Source organism: Hippocampus comes, unplaced genomic scaffold, assembly GCF_001891065.2.
Source record: "Hippocampus comes isolate QL1 unplaced genomic scaffold, H_comes_QL1_v1.1 scaffold186, whole genome shotgun sequence".
NCBI lineage: Eukaryota > Metazoa > Chordata > Actinopteri > Syngnathiformes > Syngnathidae > Hippocampus > Hippocampus comes.
The window spans coordinates 1,409,287-1,430,864 of record NW_017806236.1 but is presented as its reverse complement, the minus strand read 5'-3'; the positions used below and the strand labels follow the sequence as shown (position 1 = coordinate 1,430,864).

Sequence of the window (21,578 nt, the reverse complement as noted above, 5' to 3'; positions counted from 1 at the left end):
TACTCAAGAGCTGTGGCAAGCCATTGCTGATTTGTAGACCCGTACAACTAAATGAGTGCATAAATATAAATGGCATGCTGCAGGCCCATGGCATGAATATATTGTATGATCTCGTCCGGCTATTGATCCATTTGTGTTTCTGAGCTTGGAGCTCAAATATATGCATGGATGAAACATGGAGGTGTTGAGAGTGGAAGCTTTTATGATCATGATAACTAGATGGATGTAAAAACGGTCAGCCACATCCTGAACACTCACAGTGTTGTATGTCCTATGCTTGATTCATGTAGCTTGACTCTGGTTTGAGTCTGGCGTCATGATTGAAATGCTAGGTATGCAGTCATTACAAATAGCTTGCCTTTTCTAATTTTCTTCACTCTTTCTAATGATTTATCTCAGATGGTACTTTTTCTTCATTATTGGTCTTTATCGACTGTTCTGTCATTACATGTTTCACTATGAGGGGATGTGCAAACCAGACTTGATGTATTTATTTATTTTCATGCATGTATTTTTATTTATTTATTTATTTTAGCATTACAGAATAACGGTTTTTGCCTGGATACTGTTTGAAGAGATGGGGAGCATGATCTTTGCTTCAGGTAAGTCGTGGGGGTCGACGGGTCAGAAGACCCGAGGGAAATATGGAAGCAGGCTTTTTGAGGCATAGACTATTAAAGGATACATTCATTTACTAGTACCTTTGAGTTTGCCGAGAAGTCAGACTGCCAATGGTCACCTAACTGTGTCGCATCAGTGACAATTTACAGATTCACAAGTTTGCCTTAGTTAGCCCACCTACTCATCCTCTTTTGCCACACCTGTTTTTTGTTTTTTTTAACCGTTCATATTGTTGAAAATGACTCATGATCCATTTTTCATGTGTGCTATTAATCATTCAAAAGATTTGTTCCCCTTCTTTATTCTGAGATGGAAAAAAAAACAAGTCTCAATAATGAATGAGAGATCTGCTTGGAAAAGAGAGTCAGCACAGTGCAACCGACAGAAAAGGTGACGCATGTATGGACAAATCAAATGTCTGAATGGGGAAAGAAACAGTTAGTGATTAGTAATCATCCTCTTAAAGGTTATAGAGGCTTGTTTCAGGAAACGAAAGGTGGTGTGAAACAATTCCATATGTTGTCTTGGTACTTGTGCACACTCAGCACACTGCTCAATTATTGTTCACAGTCACGCCGGCCTGTCCCGGTCACAGAGGCAAACATGAATACACACACACGACGTATCTCCTAGGTGCATCTATTTACCATTGTAAAATAAAATTAAACGTTCCAAAGGTTTTATATTTCTTTGAGAAATGTTCAACCTGCTGAAGTTCCCCAGTTTCTACATTCCACAAGGTTCAATGGCACCACCACATGACGCTCGGATATCAACCGTTTAGACTCCTAAAAGCATGTCGTGTTTCTGAAAACATATTTCAAAGGGGCTCTAATAGAAATTCTTGAATTAGTCATGATGTCCCTCAATGTATCCCAAGTCATGAGGGCTTCGTCCTTCTCTTATGGTGCCACCTAGTGGCGGATTATAAAACAAACAGTGAGTCTGAGATTTCCACAGCATTCCACCTCCACAGCAGGCGTCTCGTTCATGTCCATCCAGTAATTTTATTAAAGTTCATGACGTCCTTCATCACAAAAAAATATTTTGGGTTATTTTATGCCCAACTGAACAAACAAATACGTTTACCTTTGTCGCAGACGGAATCAATTGGTGTCACAAAACCCCATCCAATAAGTGCACAAAGCACCACTACAGCCTGCTATTATTTTAAGACAAACAAGTTTATTAATGCTCATCGTCAGCATTAATGAATTCATGTTTATGTTTATTCAACCAACAGACAGGCATGCACTTGCACAAGGCTCATTAGTGTGATGCGGAGCCTTAGTGCGCCAGAGGGAGAAAGAACAGTAAGGATCAAAATGAGGAAAGCAGAGGCAGACTTCCTGTCATTTAACAACCTTCAAAAAAATAAATCCCAGGTCATAAAGTAATCAACATGACCTGCATGAGTGTGACCATACTGATGTTTGGCCTTTAACCATATCTGAATGTCCAAACAAATGGCAATTTTATCTGACAAAAAGAAGCCAATGATGCCATTTGCTTAGTTCAGTGCCATTGTCAGTGGACACGTTACGTGTGGATGTGTGTGTAAACACCCTGCCTCACGCTCACAAACAAGAGGAGACATGTGAACATTTACCCATATAAGCCCAGAACGAACCACCACTCAACAACGTCAAAGTCATTGTGTTGCGCTTTCATTCAGACCGTTTGTGTCTTTCATGTCATTTTTTATTTTCTGTGGTTTAGGGAAGCAAATTGTTGGCAGAAGCTCTGTTTGAGCCATGGTGGTAGATGAAAAGCAATAGCAGGGGGGAAAACAATGGCATGTTGGAAATAGATGGCAGTGTAATTATGGAAATACATAATTGCGAGCCTTTCTGACAACGAGACTGGGAGTCAGTGTTCGCATTGTGATGAATCCTGTGAGATTTGTGGGTCACAGTGGGAGTCACAACACAAAAGACAAAAGTGAGTGCCAACTGAGGAACAAAAAGTCCGGAAACTTTCTCACAATCGAAATAAGCCCTTTCAGACACTCAGGCTGACAGGGGAAACTCAGCAGGTTGATTTTGTGTCAACAAAATTTTGATGCTGATTGTAGTGGGGTGGGGGGGGTATAATACACAGACAAAGGTTTCTTTGTTCAGCAAAACTATTAGCTATTTGACCATTTATCCCTTGGTTGCCATGAATAGCATGAATAATACATTAGGACTGTAACTAAATATTATTTTTTTGTTAATCAGCTGGGTTGCTTTAGAAAAAGAATTCATGGGACTTCCGCAAGTCAGTGAAGTGCATTTATTTTAGGGTTTGAATAAGAGCTTGAACTTCATTTCCTGTGCTCTGAGATCCCAATAAATAGGGAGAAGTATCGCCAAATATGAAAGGAAGAAAACCAACCAATGACTGAATAGAAAATATTGTTTCTTTGAGAAAATACTATTTGTTCTAAATTATGATTAGAATGCACAAAAATAGAAACACACAAATTAAGCGCCCCACCCATTAAATTCCTTACCCAAAACACAGTCCCGTTACTCTCTGTTGTGGAGTAAAACTTGCCCCTGGCCACTATCTAAAGCACTGTTTCAATTTTTCTAAAATAATTATGTGTGAATCTCTTAATATTGTAGATTAGACATTAAACTGTTTTAAAGCTGGTATAAAATTGTGAATGTTAGTGGAACTCAGCAGACTTCAACTCGCCAGAAACATTTGGCGTGCTACAAAAAGTCAATTGTTATTAACACATGCACATAAACAAACATTATGCCCATGAAAAACAAAAACATAAACAATAAACCATGCTTATCTCAACATATGCAGCCCTTCTCTCTTTGGCATTCACTCACACACATACACACATCTTTAGACAGGCCTGTCTTTCATCCCCAAATTCATGAAGGCAAAACTCTCTCATCCTCTACCAACCATTCTTTCCTCTTCAACACTTACAGCCACTGTTCGCTTCTCAGTCCCAACAGTACATCTGAAATCTCCATTCTGGCAAACACTGAGCAGTTCCGCTTTGCAGCTTTGTCCAATTCCTTTTTCTCAGATAAACAAAATAAAATAAGCTCGAGCAAATGCATTAATTCGATCTGCATTTTGCCATGCCAAGCCCGTGGCCCTCACAAGGAAATATGTAAGAAGTACATAGTTGCAAATGTGGAAGAAACTACTCCCATTGATATAAAAAAAAACTTGGGTGGTACTGTAATTCATTTCCTGACTTCATTTAGTGAGACAATTCGGCATCAACGTAAAATACATAAAAATCCCAAGGTGCTTGTTTTTTTCCCATGTCGTTACAAATGCCGGGGAGATTACATTTTTAAAGATTTAGAACTGAAGAAGGCTTTTAGATTAAAGGTAAAACATCTCTCAAGAACACCCTCAATCTCCTCCAGTGGAAATGTTCATCTTGCCCTAGTTTTAACATTAGCTTCCACTGACCCCTGCTGGGCAACTATATTACTACAACATCAGACAACAAACTATTTTGTAGTCCATTTGGTCACTTACCTATTTCAAACGGTTTGACAACCCTGAAGCCCTTACACGGCGACTCAGAACCCGAGAGGCAAATAATTACGTCCAACTGGAGGGAATAATATTCAAAATAATTTTCACCAGCGGGGGCGAAAAACGCTTTCTTCGGTCAGTTGGGTGGTAAATGCAGTAGCTACCTGCTCGGTGACTGTTAAATGTGGTACGAACGTTAATCGAAGAAAACGGTTTCTGATAGGCTGATAAGACATAAATGGGCGTGGTCTGGTAATTGGCGGGAAAATCTGATTTGATGCTGATTGGTTTAAACATAAAGCATAGCAAACAGACTCCGCTGACTGCTCACTGGCTTCTGTTTTTTATACGCCATCAGGCTTCCTCTCAGTTATTTAAACATGAAAGGAGCAAAAATATGTGGCGCTAATCACATTAATGAAGGCTTTTCCTCTACAAGGCTTTTTAATGCCATTAGTAACAGTTGCAGTGGGGTAGAAAAAGTATTTTCTGTGTACCATAACAGCTAATATGGGTTTAATAATGCAAATGTCAGTCACATTAAACTCAGGAGGATAATCTGTTAAACATCCACATTTTACAATGAGCCCAATAAATCTTTGCCATTCCAATACTTTTGTAGGCGACTGTGTGTGTTGGCTCCAGCTCATCCATGACCCTAATGAGAACAAGCGGCATAGAAAATGTATGGATTATGGATGGACACTACAGTATTCAGGCTCATACAGTTTAATTGCTGGTGTGTGGTGGGTGCATTCATGCTTGTTCAATTGTTCAGATCAGCCCTTCACTGTAGTGTAGATAGTCATTCTTTTATACCCTTTACGGTGAGACTGCTGTACCCCTTTATTTATTTATTTATTTATTGTTTTTACACCAAATACCACCTCAAAAAATACTCAGCCCTCCCAAGTACTACAATTATGACCAACATTTAAATACAGTTGTGTAATAGGCCCAAAAACGATGATGGTTGATTCTTAAAAATCACATTTAGCGAATTGTAAACCAATGAAAAAGTATGAACCGCTGGAATATTAGGACCGTGCTTAAATATAGCAAACTAAAATTACGATACGTAATAATTCTATCAAAATGTAAAAGTTAATTTTTTTTTTTTTTTTACCTGAATTAATATTTGGAAACATACCATTCTAAAAGAGTGAATGCAAATGTATTGTTTCTAAAAGTTAAATAAAACTTATCTGCACTGGATTTAACTCACTTCAACTCAACTGTATTTATAGAGCACTTTAAAACAGCCAATGGCTGTATACAAAGTGCTGAACATGGCGCAAAACTCATTTTAAAACAAATAATAAATACATAAATATATACATAAATAACCACACTGTAATATGCACAATTTGACCATTTAATTCAATGACTGTTTCACACACTACGAGTGGTGTAATGCCATTCATTTCCATGATTCAGGTTCCTGTATCTTATCTTTCCAACAATTTTTTTATGCATAGAAAATTGCTGAAGTTGCTTTTGGTTGAGTTCTCACCTCAAGCACTCAGTTACCACAAATCTCTGGACTGAGATACTTGTTTTTCTCTTCTGTTAGACTGCGATTTAAAATGGTTGATTTTGCCCATTGTTGTGTAAAGTGTACGTGTCGTTCATCCAGTTACATCATTATTAATAATTACCCCTGGAATAATCGAACCCTTTCTAGCCCGACCCCTCCCTGTGTCAGCCATTCACCACCTTCCTTGACCTTGCCCCGCCAGCTGTGTGTGATTAATCCGAATATCGATTTCACTCCCCAGTTATCGTCTTTCTTGTTTTGCATCCCATTCTTTTGTTATTTATTCATGTCATCAACGCCCATGAGCTGGCATTAGAGAAAAGACAAAGAAGTTAGTCTGCCCAATGAAATGTGTGTGATGTGCTTGCAAACGGCCCATGCCCCTCCCTCTCCGGCTGCCAGCATCACTGCTGACCGGCGGCGATGCAGTCATCAAACCGGAAGATAAAATCCGGTTGAAGCACCCATGCAGGCCCTGCCATTCATATTTGGATATTGCAAGTGCATGCCGACGCGTATTCGTTGTTCGTGTGGGGCACCGCGGCGCGTGTAGGACGTTGCTCGGATTCCAAGGACACTGGCGATGAGTACGTCTGACGACGACTGCACGGTGTGATCGCGGCTTCGTCGAGTTTCATTGACGGGGACCAGCGCCAGTTTGGACGATGCCACGTCACGAGATGATCGCGCCAGACAGATGCTGCGGTGCTGCACTTGCACGGCCATAGATTGGGACCCCCCCACCCCCTCTCCTCGCTTCATGACAAAACAGCTTTAGCGTCTCTTCCTTTTTTCTTTGTGCATACAATGATACCCGCCAGCGCCGCATCAATGTTACCGTCTGCAGAAGCTGCCAAACTGTACCAGACTAATTACGTCCGAAACTCCCGCGTCATCGGACTCCTGTGGGCTATATTCACCATCCTGTTCGGCATCGTGAACGTGACTATCTTCTCGCAGCCCTATTGGATCGGTGATGGCGTGGACACGCCGCAGGCCGGCTACTTCGGGCTCTTTCACTACTGCATCGGGGACGGGGTCTCCAGGGAGCTGGCCTGCCAAGGCAGCTTCACCGAGTTCTCCGCCATCCCGTCCAGAGCCTTCAAGGCTGCCTCCTTCTTCATCGGGATGTCCATGATGCTGGTGGTCACCTGCATCGGATGCTTCTCGCTGTTCTTCCTCCTCAGCACCTCCACTGTGTACAAAATCTGCGGCTGGATGCAGGCTGCAGCAGGTAAGGCGCCCAGTAACGGTCAACAAACTCCGTTGGAAGATAATGTAGACAATAGGGATAATTACACTAGTCAACAAATCTTTGCTACATTTGTTAATGTGAGATGCAAGTCAACTTTTTTAGATATTTTTTTTTGCTCTGATTTTGATTCTTAATCTGCCCACATCTTTTTTCTTTCGAGTCTAGCATATCAGGTTTTCATCGTAATGTAATAATCATATACTCTGTAATATGTTTAGTAATTATTATGAATTAAGTCATGTTCATCAACAGGTGGAATTTTAGTTTGAAACGTCATAGCTCTAAATTACAACACAGGGTAAAATCCATATTGTGCAAACTTAAAAAAAAAAACTGATGTGCCAGAAAAACTTCATAGTTGCAATAATTGTACTATATGGAAATAGCATAATTAGACTATTTATTACTTACCATGTACCAACACGTAACTCCTGTTGTTTTTTTTTTCTTATTTGGATTAGATTTAAATGTATTTAATGCTGCTCTTTTTGTTTGCTTTGATTATTTGTTGGATATACTATTTTATTTATCTGAGTGTTTTGAGTGAATATTGCTGCTGTGATAATTTACTTTCCCACACTAAAAATCTATCTATCTATCTATCTATCTATCTATCTATCTATCTATCTATCTATCTATCTATCTATCTATCTATCTATCTATCTGATTTAATCTAATAATCTAATCTTGCCCCTAGGATCACTTAAAACTGTCCCAACCACACTGAACGAACTAGCGTATCCATTCTATTTTGATTTAAAATATTTCTTTCCTTCCACGTTCCGAAAACCCTCATGTTAGGTGATACATATGAACCTGAGTGTGAACCGTTGTTTTTCACGATGTGACCATTGATTGCCTGGCAAGTAGTCCAGGGTGTACGTCGCTTTTCGCCGAAGTCAGCTGGGATAGGCCCCAGTTTGCCAGGGATCCTGAGGAGAAAAATCAGTCAATGAAATCGATGGATGGAAGTAAAGGAAACTGAAACGCGTTCCACGGTCAACGTGCCGTTATCACAACTCTGTGATTAATCGTAAAAATCTTATAAACAAAAGTTCTGTAAACGATCGTGATCATTATAGTGTTATTTTTAACATTAGTGATTGTCACACAAGTGTTAAATTAAAAAAAAAGGTGAACCTTTGTCAATGAATTAGTAAAAGAGAAAGGCCCTTAACTTTGATAGCATGAAACAACACATATCATTACAATGGAGTTATCCTGTTTTGAATTTCCGGACCTCCTGTATATTCTTGAGTTTTTCTTGTATTAGTGCTCCTTGATGAGGCTGGAAAGGACAAAGAAAGATGCGCAAAACTGCTCACTGAACTGAGGTCTCATGGATTTGTTGGGAAGTAGTCATCTGGCTCTGACCACTCCATTGCCAAACCATTGTATGACCAAAGATGCAAGGATAGCCATGGTACACGACAGTCTTACATTTCTGTCTGCCTCATAATCAGTGTAATACAGTAACTCTGTATGTAAACACTTGTACTCCTTTCCATGTGAGTGGTCTACTGATTAGATAAATGAATTGTCAGTGGGGACTGCCAAGACTGACGAACCCTGTCCAGAGTGTCCCTCAAAGCAAATCAGTTAAGATAAAAATGTGTGTTCTCTGCTTTAGACGTTTACAGCAAAAGACAAGAGCGCAGATGGTAACCGTCAGACTCCGATGTTATCACTTTGCAATAGGTGTGAGTGTTTGTGTGTTGATATTGTCATTGTCACCATCTAATGCCATCCATGCAATTTGAGTGTTGAGTTATTGAGGCAGCCAGCATGAGTGGTATTATGTGGAACAGGTCCAGCTCCGTGTGGCGTGATGGGCTGAATTAATGCATTAGGGGCATTTTTAATGAGCAGGCCACTGCTGCAGCAACGAGATGAAAGAGAAAGCAGAGAGGAGAGAGTCTGACCATGACAAGCTGCTGATGTCTAATGAGCAAGCCTGACTGCTTAGCACTGTCGAGAGGCATTTCTCTTTGATGAAGCTTAAACATCCACTGCCATCACTTAGCTGCTCTGTGGAGGAGTGGTGACCAACCTAGTTTGTGGAAGTTTTGAAAAAACATACAATTTAGTGTCAAGCGCAAACGCGTTGTGACAACTCGAGCTTGGCCGTTTTATTAACATTGTCACAATTATTATTTTTAAAATATCACTTTCTGCACATTTTACGTTACATCGGTTTCATTGGACCACAACAAAATCTCCTAAATGCAAATAGAAAAATGTGTTATGGTGAGGTTGTTTTTTTTTTGGCCGTGATTCCAAAAGGGAAATTAATGGGTGGATACACAACACCGCTCATCACCAAAAGAACATTACAGTTTAAGTGAATGGTAGGGCCAGGATTATGATTTGGAGATGATATTCTTGGGCTGGAAATGGGGCATTCAGACAAATGCCAGTCAGTGTTAGCACGAAACTTTCAAGGCTTCTGCCTTAACCCACACCCCAGCAAAAAATAATAATAATAATAATAATAATTTTTAATGGTCAGGAAAAGCCTCCTAGAGCAGCTGATCTTTATTTGGGATTATTCTGAGGGACTTTACATTTAAAATGAGTCTGAATGTAATTGTTTAACTCAGAATCTAGCCACATCCCAATTATAAGAGGATGTGCACACATGTGCAACTACATTTATGTCACTTATTTGTACTCTGCCTCTCAAAAAGAGATTTTCAAATGAGTTGTACAGATTATAGATCACATTAATGGTAGAAAAAAATTAAAACGATTCATCTTGGTTTATTATTTTTTAGAATACAAACACCTGGCATTTGAACAGGGGTGTGTAGACTTTTTATATCCACTGTGCATGCAACTTCTTGGGTTTTTATTTTCAAAACATTTGCAACCATTTCCATGAAACTGTTTTCATGTTGTTGCTATGGTGTTTTGTGTATCGACATACATGGATTACATTTTGGAATAATGATGTCCACGTAACAAAATATGGAAAAAGTGAAGCACTTGTGAATAGTTTACGGTTGCATCGACGATAGCTTAGTCACATCATTTTCGTTGTCTTTCTTCACTTGCTTTGACCACATATAAACTGTCTCAAACAAACTAAAAATGATGTTAGTATACACTGTGTATGATTGGCCCGAGCTTGTCACCCATGCCCACTTCAAGGACATGAATGGAGATCATATTCAGTTTTTTTATTTCTCGCTAATGCATTTCGCATTTTACGGGTGGTATTCTTTGTGTTGATTCTAACCCAAAAGCATTACCAGGGTTAAGGTCATGCAATATTGTGGCTAAGTTTGCCCCCTCCTGCAGCTGCTTTTTACAAATCTCAACCCAAATATTCCTCATGGCGTATTCTGATAAATGCACTCCGGTTCACAGCACTTCTCTCCAGTGTTTCATTTCACGTGAGTGCTAGTCTCCCGTAAGGAGGGGTGTTGTGACTCTGATGCTCAGATAAGAATGTTGAATGTTTAATGTAAATACAGACCACCAAGAAACACCTGAGCTCTCTGCGTGTATGTCGAAAAGGGAAGGCGGGGGAGTGCAAAGTTGAGTGCTCCCGTGTACATTTGATGGACCTGCGGTCTTTGCCTGGGCGCAGCTATTTCTGTCCATGCATCAAAACCCTCTTACCTTATCTCCTCCTATTACTTTCGTATAATTTCACCCATCTGTGCATCTCTCCCACTCATTTTGACCTCGTAGAATATTTTCCTGCAATGCAATGGCCCCCGTTCGTCTTTAAAAAAAAAAAAAGAACCTCAGTCTTCCTTGCTTTCAGGAGAACAAAATGTGCTTTCCATTCTCTTTTTTTACAGGCTATGAGAGGCGCAAAACTTAAACAAATAACAATTTCTTATATCAAATCATGGTTCATTTGCATTCATTTTAGCATATAAAACCAAAACACATATGCATAACAAATCTGATGTTGTTTATCGTAATACAGATTCATATATTGCCACTGATTGTTAAAAATTACATGGGAAGAGGATGCTTGAAAAAAGAAATTGCGCATTAAATTGCAATCGCAATCAATAAGAAAAAAAATGTGATGGCTATTTTTCAAAGTCATTCAGCCCTACTGTGAGGTCACTTAAAATTCATTCTCGCAGTCATACGCAACACTCTTACAGTACACTCTCTTGTAGCCTTTTCCATATCGTCAATATTTCCCTTTTTGCAGACAGAGATGAGTCAAACCCGCAAGAAAAAAGGACATACTGAATGTTTTGTAACATTAGAGCAGAACCCTTGTGCCCAGTTACCGTTTTTGAGCCATTGGAATTATTTGTGGAGCTCCATTTATCATTTTGCCTATTGTGCTCCAATTCTAAACGCAATACCTAGATACTTTCAGAATAAGTCCACACACATATATGAAAGGCGACTCAATATATATATATTTTTTTTAAAAACCCTATTTGAGTCAACATGACAATTATATGGGAAGGCTGTCCAGTCCAGTTTAGCCAGTCGGATGGAAAAAAATTACCGGTATAGCACCTACATTAGTCATGGTGTGTCTGTTCTTTACTTGATTAACACATTACAGCTGTATCTATACATTATACTGTAAATATCCTCATATAGTAAGAAGGTTTAAAAACAGTCTTTTTCATACTGTCGGCCTATGTCTGTCTTTGCATAAAATGTGGAAAAACTAAAAATGCTTCATTCAGCTAATTGTCCTAAAGAGTGAATTTCTTCACATTTGTCTGTATTGTACACATTTCCCCAAATTCCACAAAATACCAAATATAATCATGACGCATATATTTAGTTACATGTGTGAGGATTTTCTGTGAGTCTGCAGTTTGATTTAAAATAGTCATGCTTTTAAATTAATAATCCTGAATGTTTAAGTTTGTCATCAAGCTCACTTCGCTTTTTCCCTAACAAGCTTTCTGAGAACAATTTCAACAGTTTTCCTTAGAGCATTTTCTTGCCTCAAGCCCTCGGTTTCCCTGATCTCCAAATAAACACTGAAAAGAACATTTGGGAAATTTTTCAACTGAGCTGCTTGGGTCTCTGCCATCCTGAAGTCAGTTTACATTCACACTGGGTCATCATTTTACACTGCTCCAATTGTGGTAAAGCAACCTGAATTAGGGTTGAATTCAAATGTCTTTCAAAATATCCACATCTCTGTGAACAGGTTCTCAGCTGAAGTATATTCAAATGATCCAAAAAGAAAAAAAAAAACAACACTTCTCTGACTTTGAAGAGAAAGCGGTACGGATAATAACTGCAGTCTTGGCCCTTGTCCACTCTCCTTTCACTCTCCGGACTCAGTGCTGCAAATTAATACTTGCATTCCAAATCAGGACTGTGCAAGCATTTGTAGTGCTTCATTGGCCAAACTTCTGATTGCGTTGTGAGCGTTTCTCATAACGCTGCATTTACCCCATTCGATACACAGATGGGGAGACCTGCACTTGCATCCTAATTCTACAAAGGATCATTACAGCAACAATTAGTATACTGTATTGATCAAATGCGTGTCTATTCAACTGCATGAGTGGATCAATGCTGGCTTTTGTCCACAATTTCATTGACTCTGATGCTGTCCAAATAGGACAGTTATTGACACTGTCAGTGAGGTCTTTGTTTTTGGTAGAACAATCTTAAGCTTGGCTTGGCCTTGCACTTGTGCAGCATCAGGAGCAACTTGGGGTTCAGCATCTTGCTTCAAGGACACTTTGATGTGTTCACAAGAGCCGGGGGATCGAACCCACAACCCATACCGCCCAACCTGGGTACACAAACGCATAGCAGTGCTCGTTGAAGCCACACCAAGCATGCATCTGTTTCTAGTGGTTACCTCGTCCGACTGGAGGAGCACAATATCAGGAACACATTACAGTGTGCCGGTCTACACTACTTTGGAATCCAAGGTAATATATGGACCCACGGGCAATTCCAGGATCAAACGTCAGACTGCACAATGGTAAAACAAATTTTTCACCGACAACATAGAAGTGGAATCCCAAAATAATTGTAATGCTCGAAATTTTAAGGTACTGGGATTCATTGTAGGCGTGCTCGCTGTCATCTTGAGACCCATCCATCCATACTTCCGATACATCCATACTTATACTCACAAGGGTTGCGGGGGGTGCTGGAGCCTATCCCAGCTGTCTTCGGGCAGTGGGCAGGGGACAACCTGAACCAGTTGCCAGCCAATCGCAGGGCACACACAAACGAACAACCATCCCCGCTCACACTCACACCTCAGGGGAATTTTGAGTGTTCAATCAGCCTGCCATGCATGTTTATCGAATATGGGAGGAAACCGGAGTACCCGTAAAAAACCCACGCAGGCCCGGGGAAACATGCAAACCCCACACAGGGAGGCCGGAGCTGGAATTCAACCCGGTACCTCTGCACTGTGAGGTTGACGCGCTAACCACTGGACCACCAGGCTGCCATCTTGAGACCCTTTTAAAATATTTGTACCACATTGTGTGACGGTGCATCGTCGTGTTCGAAATGACGCCGCAGCTTCACACGAGAGAACATGGTGGCGTTTTTTTTCATATATCACATCCAGTCGGATACACCCACTGGGGCAGATTTATGTAATGCACAAACTGTCTGTTACCATTACAGTGTGATGCATTGGGGTTTTCAGTCTTCACAAGCACTAAGCGTCCTCTGCCACAGGGAAATGAGAGAACGAACTTTTAAACCCTCAGAGGTAAACAAACCACCACCAAGTTTGATATTTTTGCATATTCGGGCCTTTTAGTCCGTATCAAGTGTTACACAATAATATGGTTTAGGGGAAAATGCTACTGCAGTGAGAGGCATCAGCATGTGGAAGATGTGCGTGCAACGCATATAGGCTATGCCCCGTTCAGCAGGATTAAGTATGAAAACAAGTAGAAAGGAGATTTTTTTTTTTTTTAAATGAGAGCAAAACGAATCCCCTGCAGTGTCCCTCACTCACCCTAAATAGACCTCGCTTCGCAAGAGCATACTTTGAGGGTGAGACAATTTCTGTCGGTCAATTAACACATCATGGATGGTGTGCAAATATATGCACCTCTCGAGCTACAGAAGATAATCAAATTAATAGAAGTTCCTTTTCATTCGTTACTTTTCAGATTCAAACCAATGTCATTCGATTTTAAAACGGACTGCATTCTGAAGCGAACGATGAAATCATGAATGTAAATGAAGCCAAGCGTGAAGGTGCTGAAGCGCAACAACAAAGTCTCTCGTCCTTTTACACAATGACTAACGGGAGACCATTCAGAGCAGGGCTACAGACTTTTTTGTTTGTTTTTTTACTGGGAGCACAGTCACCCTTAATCTGAAATTTTAGGGGTGCAAGTACAAAATTGAGGGGTGCACATTACAGGTGGACTTGCTGAGTAAATATTCAGTTAACTCATTTTCTCTATATTACTGATAAAATGGGCTGAGCTGTGGCGCATAACTGTGAGCGACAAAGAAATCTTCAAGACTAATTAAAAAAAAAATCATGCAAATTTACTGGTTGCAAATGCCAAGTCGATTAAAAATTTACTTGCACTATATGAAATTTCCGTAGCGAAATACCACCACTTAGAGCCCTGCAGGGTGTGTTCTGCCTTTCACCTTAAGTCAGTCAGCTCCGATAGACACCAGCGAACTGCAACCTCGAAGAGAACGGATGAATGGATGAATGACCAACAAAATGTCAAGAGTGTAACGTAGCCAAAAGCTATCTTCGTGAAAATTAATGAACGTAACAAGTAGCAACACGTTCCACTTTCACACAAGAATTGTGTTATCGTTGTTGTGGCTCAAAAATGAGCTGAATGTTACCGCAAACGCTTTTACGAACACCGTGTGAAAGGGGGTTCGGTCACATACCTTAAATCTGTGATTCCCAACTATTGTGCCGAAGCACATGAGTGCCGTAAGAGATTGTTTGGTGTACTGTGGGAAGATTTTATTGCCATGCCATTGACACATAGTGAACGGCAGAATAATTATAGCTCTCCACTAAATCGGCGATTCTCCACTCCAGTAGTGTCATGAGAGATCAGGAGGTGCACTTTAGGTAACCCGTGTATTCATGAGTTGCCATTTATACAACAGAATAACAATATATTGAGTCAATTGAGATGAGAGCATTATTATTTCAGGATTTTTTTTTTTTTCGATGTTGATTTGGGGATGGTCTTTGGGATGTGTATAATGTCAAATATGTACCTTTGCTCTACAAAGGTTTGTAAACACAGCTGTAGGTGATCTGAGGCCATCATTCTACAATTGATCCACATCGTTGCTGTAAATGATAAGCCAGTAATCACCAAATAATGAAGTCATTCTCAATTCTGTGGCTGTTTTGCATCTGTTGAACCTGTCAGTATTAACACAAAATTTGAAAGATGCTTTTGATCCCCCATTGCCCTTGTCGGTGCTTATCCTCAGTGGAGGTCTGCAACCTCTTTCTGGACTTGTTACGTAAGCTTTGGCTCCCTCCATCTCTGAGCTGGATGTACTTGAACACTACCCCCCCCCCCCACACTCCCCAATCACCACCGCTTTGTGTGCCAATGTGCAACCATTTCCTGTTAATAATTGTTTGGTAAAAAAAATAAATTGTAATCATCAACTCAGTAATTGGCAGATGCATTGTGGTTTGCTTGGTTTATACAGAGAAGCTTGTTGAAAGACATTGCACGACTTATGCATTGATTAAATAACTGGATTATTTAACAAGTACATCCGTCGGGGTGTAGGTGACTAAAAGACATTACTCAATCGTTCGGTCGATGCGTTCCTTGTTCCTCCGCTGTTAGATATCAGAGTTTTTTTTTTTTTTTTTTGTCACCTGATGAGTCACTCATGCAATATTATCACAACATCATTGCAGTCCAGCAGAATGAACGGGATTTAGAAAACATTCCTTGTACAAAATGTAGGTTCATCGGCTCTGCTCGTGGGGTGGCACTCTCTAAAGTGATGGATGATTCTCTTTTCAAGTAACCAACCAAAAACTACCAGCAATGACACACTTGAAATCTCCACTTAGTCTGGCTATATGCGGTATCTCTCGATCTTTTGAAACAGCCCCTTTTATATGAGTGCAATTAAAGCATATCATGGTGCTACGCTATCTCTTTGGCACTTTGCGCGCTCGCCTTTGGAGCTTGATAAGAGTCTTAACTGTCCAGTTTGAAGAGCGGCCCACACTTCATTAGTGCTTGGACCAGCCATGGGAAAGATTGGATTAATCCATCTTGTTCTATGGACTCATTATTTCAACACATACTTTTGGCTGGAACGACTCCATCAAATGTTTTAATCATTTTCTGACACAGACCAGTGTACACAGTATGAAAATCTAATTTGGAGCAGAGGAGGGTGCATTTAGTTTTAGCATACTGCTCTTTAATGCAAATGTGAGTGGGAGAGCACACCATACTGACAGGCCCTGTAGATGACAGATTTACAGTGTAAGGTGAAAGTAAACATAATTTGGAAAAGTGACTTTGACTGTTTTGTTGATGTTGAATACTTGGGTCTACAGAATGCCTGCCCACCCATCAAGCATGAAATGAAGCACCCAAAACTCCTGTGAAGTAGTCACCCAATCTGCTCAAAATGTGCAGCTACCCATCAAGCGGGTTAGGAAAACAAAGTACTGTAGCTTTTTTTTTTTTTTTTTAACGGTGAACTGACTCTTATATCTGCGCGTTCCTGGAAATGTGTCTGAACGAGCCGTTCTGAATCTTGTGATTTGGGATATAACAGTTTGACTAATTTACGTAACAAGCACCCATACACAGTTTCTCTGCTTATGACATGGCAGCTGCAGGAGGTAGGCTGAATATCCGCCTGTTATAAGGAAGCTTTATATGTCTTCGTAGAGGCGGCCCAGTGTCGAGTGGTTGGCGCATCGATCTCACAGTGCAGAGGTACCGGGTTCGATTCCAGCTTGGGCCTTCCTGTGTGGAGTTTGCATGTTCTCCCCGTGCCTGCGCGGGTTTTCTCCGGTTTTCTACGGGTACTCCGGTTTCCTCACGCATTCCAAAAAATTGTCCCTAGGTGTGAGTGTGAGCGCGGATGGTTCTTTGTCTCTGTGTGGCCTGCGATTGTCTGGCAACCGGTTCAGGGTGTCCCACGCCTACTGCCCAGAGGCAGCTGGGCTAGGCTCCAGCACGCCCCGTGACCCTTGTGAGGATAAAGCGGATCATAAAATAGATGGAGGGATTGATGGATGGATGTTTTTGTTGATCCTGTACCATTCAAGTGCAGTGGAAAAAAATGACCCACAGTTGATGATGCACCTTTAGCTATTTATTGAGCAGGACGATCAATCAAAAAGACTTATGAAAAATGTGCGGGCTCAAAGATTTTGAAAATACTGATAAGAACAATCTGCAAAGTGGCAAAATCTGGATATGAGAGCTGACCCTGTAATGACTGAAACCTTTTTGTGACATCTTTGTGTTTGCACGTGCGTACACACACAAAAAAAAAGGTATTTTCTTTCTTTTAGGCAATGAAGCAGACGGACTGAGTCTCGCCAAATCCCATCGTGCAACTCCACCACAATACTTATGAATAAATGATGCTCAGAGTTCACAAGTCAATGGGATTTTTCTTGCGCTATCGAGGGTATTTGCGATTCTCTTTGTCCAAATGAGCCAATGTGCTGCTGTCAAATCTGCAGTACCATCTGCCGGTCTGCTGTCAGACTCTCGTGCCACGCCGTTTGAGCGTCATCTGCCCTACCTACATCCTCTTACATAAGCGGCTGCTAGCATTCTAGAATTTCTCCGCCCCGTTTTCCACTCGCATGATCCCAGTGTTTGCAGGATGGCAGCAAGTAAGGGAGGTGAATGTGCTAACGATAGACGTGAAGAAAAGCTTAAAATAGCGGCGCTAAAGGCGGCTTCGGCATATGGTGTCCAGCGCTCTTGATGTTTGCGCGGTGCTCGCCAGCGGCTGCATGCAGACAGACAGATAGACAGGGATGGGGGCATGTCACCCTGCGTGCGTGAGTTCAATCCCTCACCACCTAAACCACCTCCTTCGCTTACTAATCTCATGTCTTCTCTCTGCATGTCTTCAAGATAAGAGAAGCGAGAAAGGTAGCATGAGGCCATCAGCTCAAACATATATAATCACATATATGCCTTTGGTTTAGTTAAATATGGGCTCTTTAACTTTATTTAAATCCCTTCAAGAATCTGTTGATTACACAACTTTACTGATTTTTGCCATGTGTTTTTTTTTTTTTTTAATCTTAGACAGCAGACATCTTTGTTTTAAAATTCTACCTTCCTTGGGCAAAAGTTTATCTCCTTTCCGCCACCTGCGTGAGCACTGCATGCACAGTTCACGGCTTTCACTACACTGACTGGCTGTTACTCATGCCTTGGTTTGCATGTATCCAACTAGTGCTGTGAGTGAGATAATGCCGCCGACCAAGATGTCACAGCAGATAGAGAGACACAGTTGTATCAGAGCAAGAACAACAAAAATGAGATTGGTCTCTTATCGCCCGCTTGATTTATTTAAAAAAAAGAAGAAGAAGAAGAAGATATTGGGCTGATGCTGATCAGCGTCAAAATGCCAAATATCAGCGCCCTTTATTGGCCCGGAGGATAACTGTTAGTTTGCACAGTACGCAAAACCCAACCGATAATATTTGTAGCACCACTTTGACATAACCAGACTGGGTTACATTTACCTCGTATTTTGATTGAGCAGACTGGGTTCAAGATTGGATTTGGGGTAGGCTAAAGAGCAGGTCATGAATCGAGACACAGTTTCTTTTTGTTCTTTCTAAGGTAATATCGGTGGCAGCTGGATATGGTCATTTTCCTGCCGGTGTAGAAAGTCTATTGAGGCATTCGTTGAGTTAAAGCGCTGCGAATTTAAACTTGGTTATGTAAGAGGATTCTGCACTTCTGCAATGAGCGTGCTTCTGTGTTTGTGGATGAGTTGACTCCAGGCTGAAAATTTTATTTTATTTTTTTAAAGTGTTTGACTGCATGAAGAGTGCTTGGAGGTAGGCTGAATATCCACCTGTTATAAGGAAGCTTTATATGTCTTCGTAGAGGCGGCCCAGTGTCGAGTGGTTGGCGCATCGATCTCACAGTGCAGAGGTACCGGGTTCGATTCCAGCTTGGGCCTTCCTGTGTGGAGTTTGCATGTTCTCCCCGTGCCTGCGCGGGTTTTCTCCGGTTTTCTACGGGTACTCCGGGTTCCTCACGCATTCCCAAAAATTGTCCCTAGGTGTGAGTCCTGTACCATTCAAGTGCAGTGGAAAAAAATGACCCACAGTTGATGATGCACTTTTAGCTATTTATTGAGCAGGACGATCAATCAAAAAGACTTATGAAAAATGTGCGGGCTCAAAGATTTTGAAAATACTGATAAGAACAATCTGCAAAGTGGCAAAATCTGGATATGAGAGCTGACCCTGTAATGACTGAAACCTTTTTGTGACATCTTTGTGTTTGCACGTGCGTACACACACAAAAAAAAAAGATATTTTCTTTCTTTAGGCAATGAAGCAGACGGACTGAGTCTCGCCAAATCCCATCGTGCAACTCCACCACAATACTTATGAATAAATGATGCTCAGAGTTCACAAGTCAATGGGATTTTTCTTGCGCTATCGATGGGATTTGCGATTCTCTTTGTCCAAATGAGCCAATGTGCTGCTGTCAAATCTGCAGTACCATCTGCCGGTCTGCTGTCAGACTCTCGTAAAAAAAAAAGATATTTTCTTTCTTTAGGCAATGAAGCAGACGGACTGAGTCTCGCCAAATCCCATCGTGCAACTCCACCACAATACTTATGAATAAATGATGCTCAGAGTTCACAAGTCAATGGGATTTTTCTTGCGCTATCGATGGGATTTGCGATTCTCTTTGTCCAAATGAGCCAATGTGCTGCTGTCAAATCTGCAGTACCATCTGCCGGTCTGCTGTCAGACTCTCGTGCCACGCCGTTTGAGCGTTATCTGCCCTACCTACATCCTCTTACATAAGCGGCTGCTAGCATTCTAGAATTTCTCCGCCCCGTTTTCCACTCGCATGATCCCAGTGTTTGCAGGATGGCAGCAAGTAAGGGAGGTGAATGTGCTAACGATAGACGTGAAGAAAAGCTTAAAATAGCGGCGCTAAAGGCGGCTTCGGCATATGGTGTCCAGCGCTCTTGATGTTTGCGCGGTGCTCGCCAGCGGCTGCATGCAGACAGACAGATAGACAGGGATGGGGGCATGTCACCCTGCGTGCGTGAGTTCAATCCCTCACCACCTAAACCACCTCCTTCGCTTACTAATCTCATGTCTTCTCTCTGCATGTCTTCAAGATAAGAGAAGCGAGAAAGGTAGCATGAGGCCATCAGCTCAAACATATATAATCACATATATGCCTTTGGTTTAGTTAAATATGGGCTCTTTAACTTTATTTAAATCCCTTCAAGAATCTGTTGATTACACAACTTTACTGATTTTTGCCATGTGTTTTTTTTTTTTTTTAATCTTAGACAGCAGACATCTTTGTTTTAAAATTCTACCTTCCTTGGGCAAAAGTTTATCTCCTTTCCGCCACCTGCGTGAGCACTGCATGCACAGTTCACGGCTTTCACTACACTGACTGGCTGTTACTCATGCCTTGGTTTGCATGTATCCAACTAGTGCTGTGAGTGAGATAATGCCGCCGACCAAGATGTCACAGCAGATAGAGAGACACAGTTGTATCAGAGCAAGAACAACAAAAATGAGATTGGTCTCTTATCGCCCGCTTGATTTATTTAAAAAAAAGAAGAAGAAGAAGAAGATATTGGGCTGATGCTGATCAGCCTCAAAATGCCAAATATCAGCGCCCTTTATTGGCCCGGAGGATAACTGTTAGTTTGCACAGTACGCAAAACCCAACCGATAATATTTGTAGCACCACTCTGACAAGACCAGATTGGGTTACATTTACCTCGTATTTTGATTGAGCAGACTGGGTTCAAGATTGGATTTGGGGTAGGCTAAAGAGCAGGTCATGAATCGAGACACAGTTTCTTTTTGTTCTTTCTAAGGTAATATCGGTGGCAGCTGGATATGGTCATTTTCCTGCCGGTGTAGAAAGTCTATTGAGGCATTCGTTGAGTTAAAGCGCTGCGAATTTAAACTTGGTTATGTAAGAGGATTCTGCACTTCTGCAATGAGCGTGCTTCTGTGTTTGTGGATGAGTTGACTCCAGGCTGAAAATTTTATTTTATTTTTTTAAAGTGTTTGACTGCATGAAGAGTGCTTGTGGATATGCTCTTGCCACTTGTCTGCAACTCGAGTCACAAGAGGCCACCATGCAGGCACCAGGCATGTGGCACAGTATGTAGACCACATTCTATGACTTGCCGTGAAATTTTACCGCTCTCTTCTCCACTTGGTCCCCTGATGCTATCACTGCATGACAGGCTACTATTCTTCTTCCTCTGCCTCCGCTCAGTCCTTTTGGGTCATGTAAAATTCATGATGCCACTGAAGGCATGCAGGAGACACCCAGGAGGATCTGCTACAGCTCTTGTTACTACTCTATTAAAAATAACATGAGGCTGTGAGAACCATAATATTGCCTCGCTTCCTTTTTTGGCGTGAAATGTAATACTGTATAATGTACGCACATCACTCAGATTATTAGGTCCTCATTTGCCATCGAATAT

The 21,578-nt window shown here is 41.2% G+C and overlaps 1 protein-coding gene across 1 annotated transcript in view; it reads left to right on the top strand.

Moving 5' to 3' along the window:
• Nucleotides 1–6,038: 6,038 nt before the first annotated feature.
• The window catches only part of LOC109507667 (lipoma HMGIC fusion partner-like 3 protein), a 23,893-nt gene continuing 8,353 nt past the window's right edge, over nt 6,039–21,578 (top strand). The window contains exon 1 of the mRNA XM_019857279.1: nt 6,039–6,893. Coding sequence (XP_019712838.1) covers nt 6,467–6,893 — 427 coding nt within the window. The 5' untranslated portion in view covers nt 6,039–6,466. The remainder of the gene's footprint in view (nt 6,894–21,578) is intronic.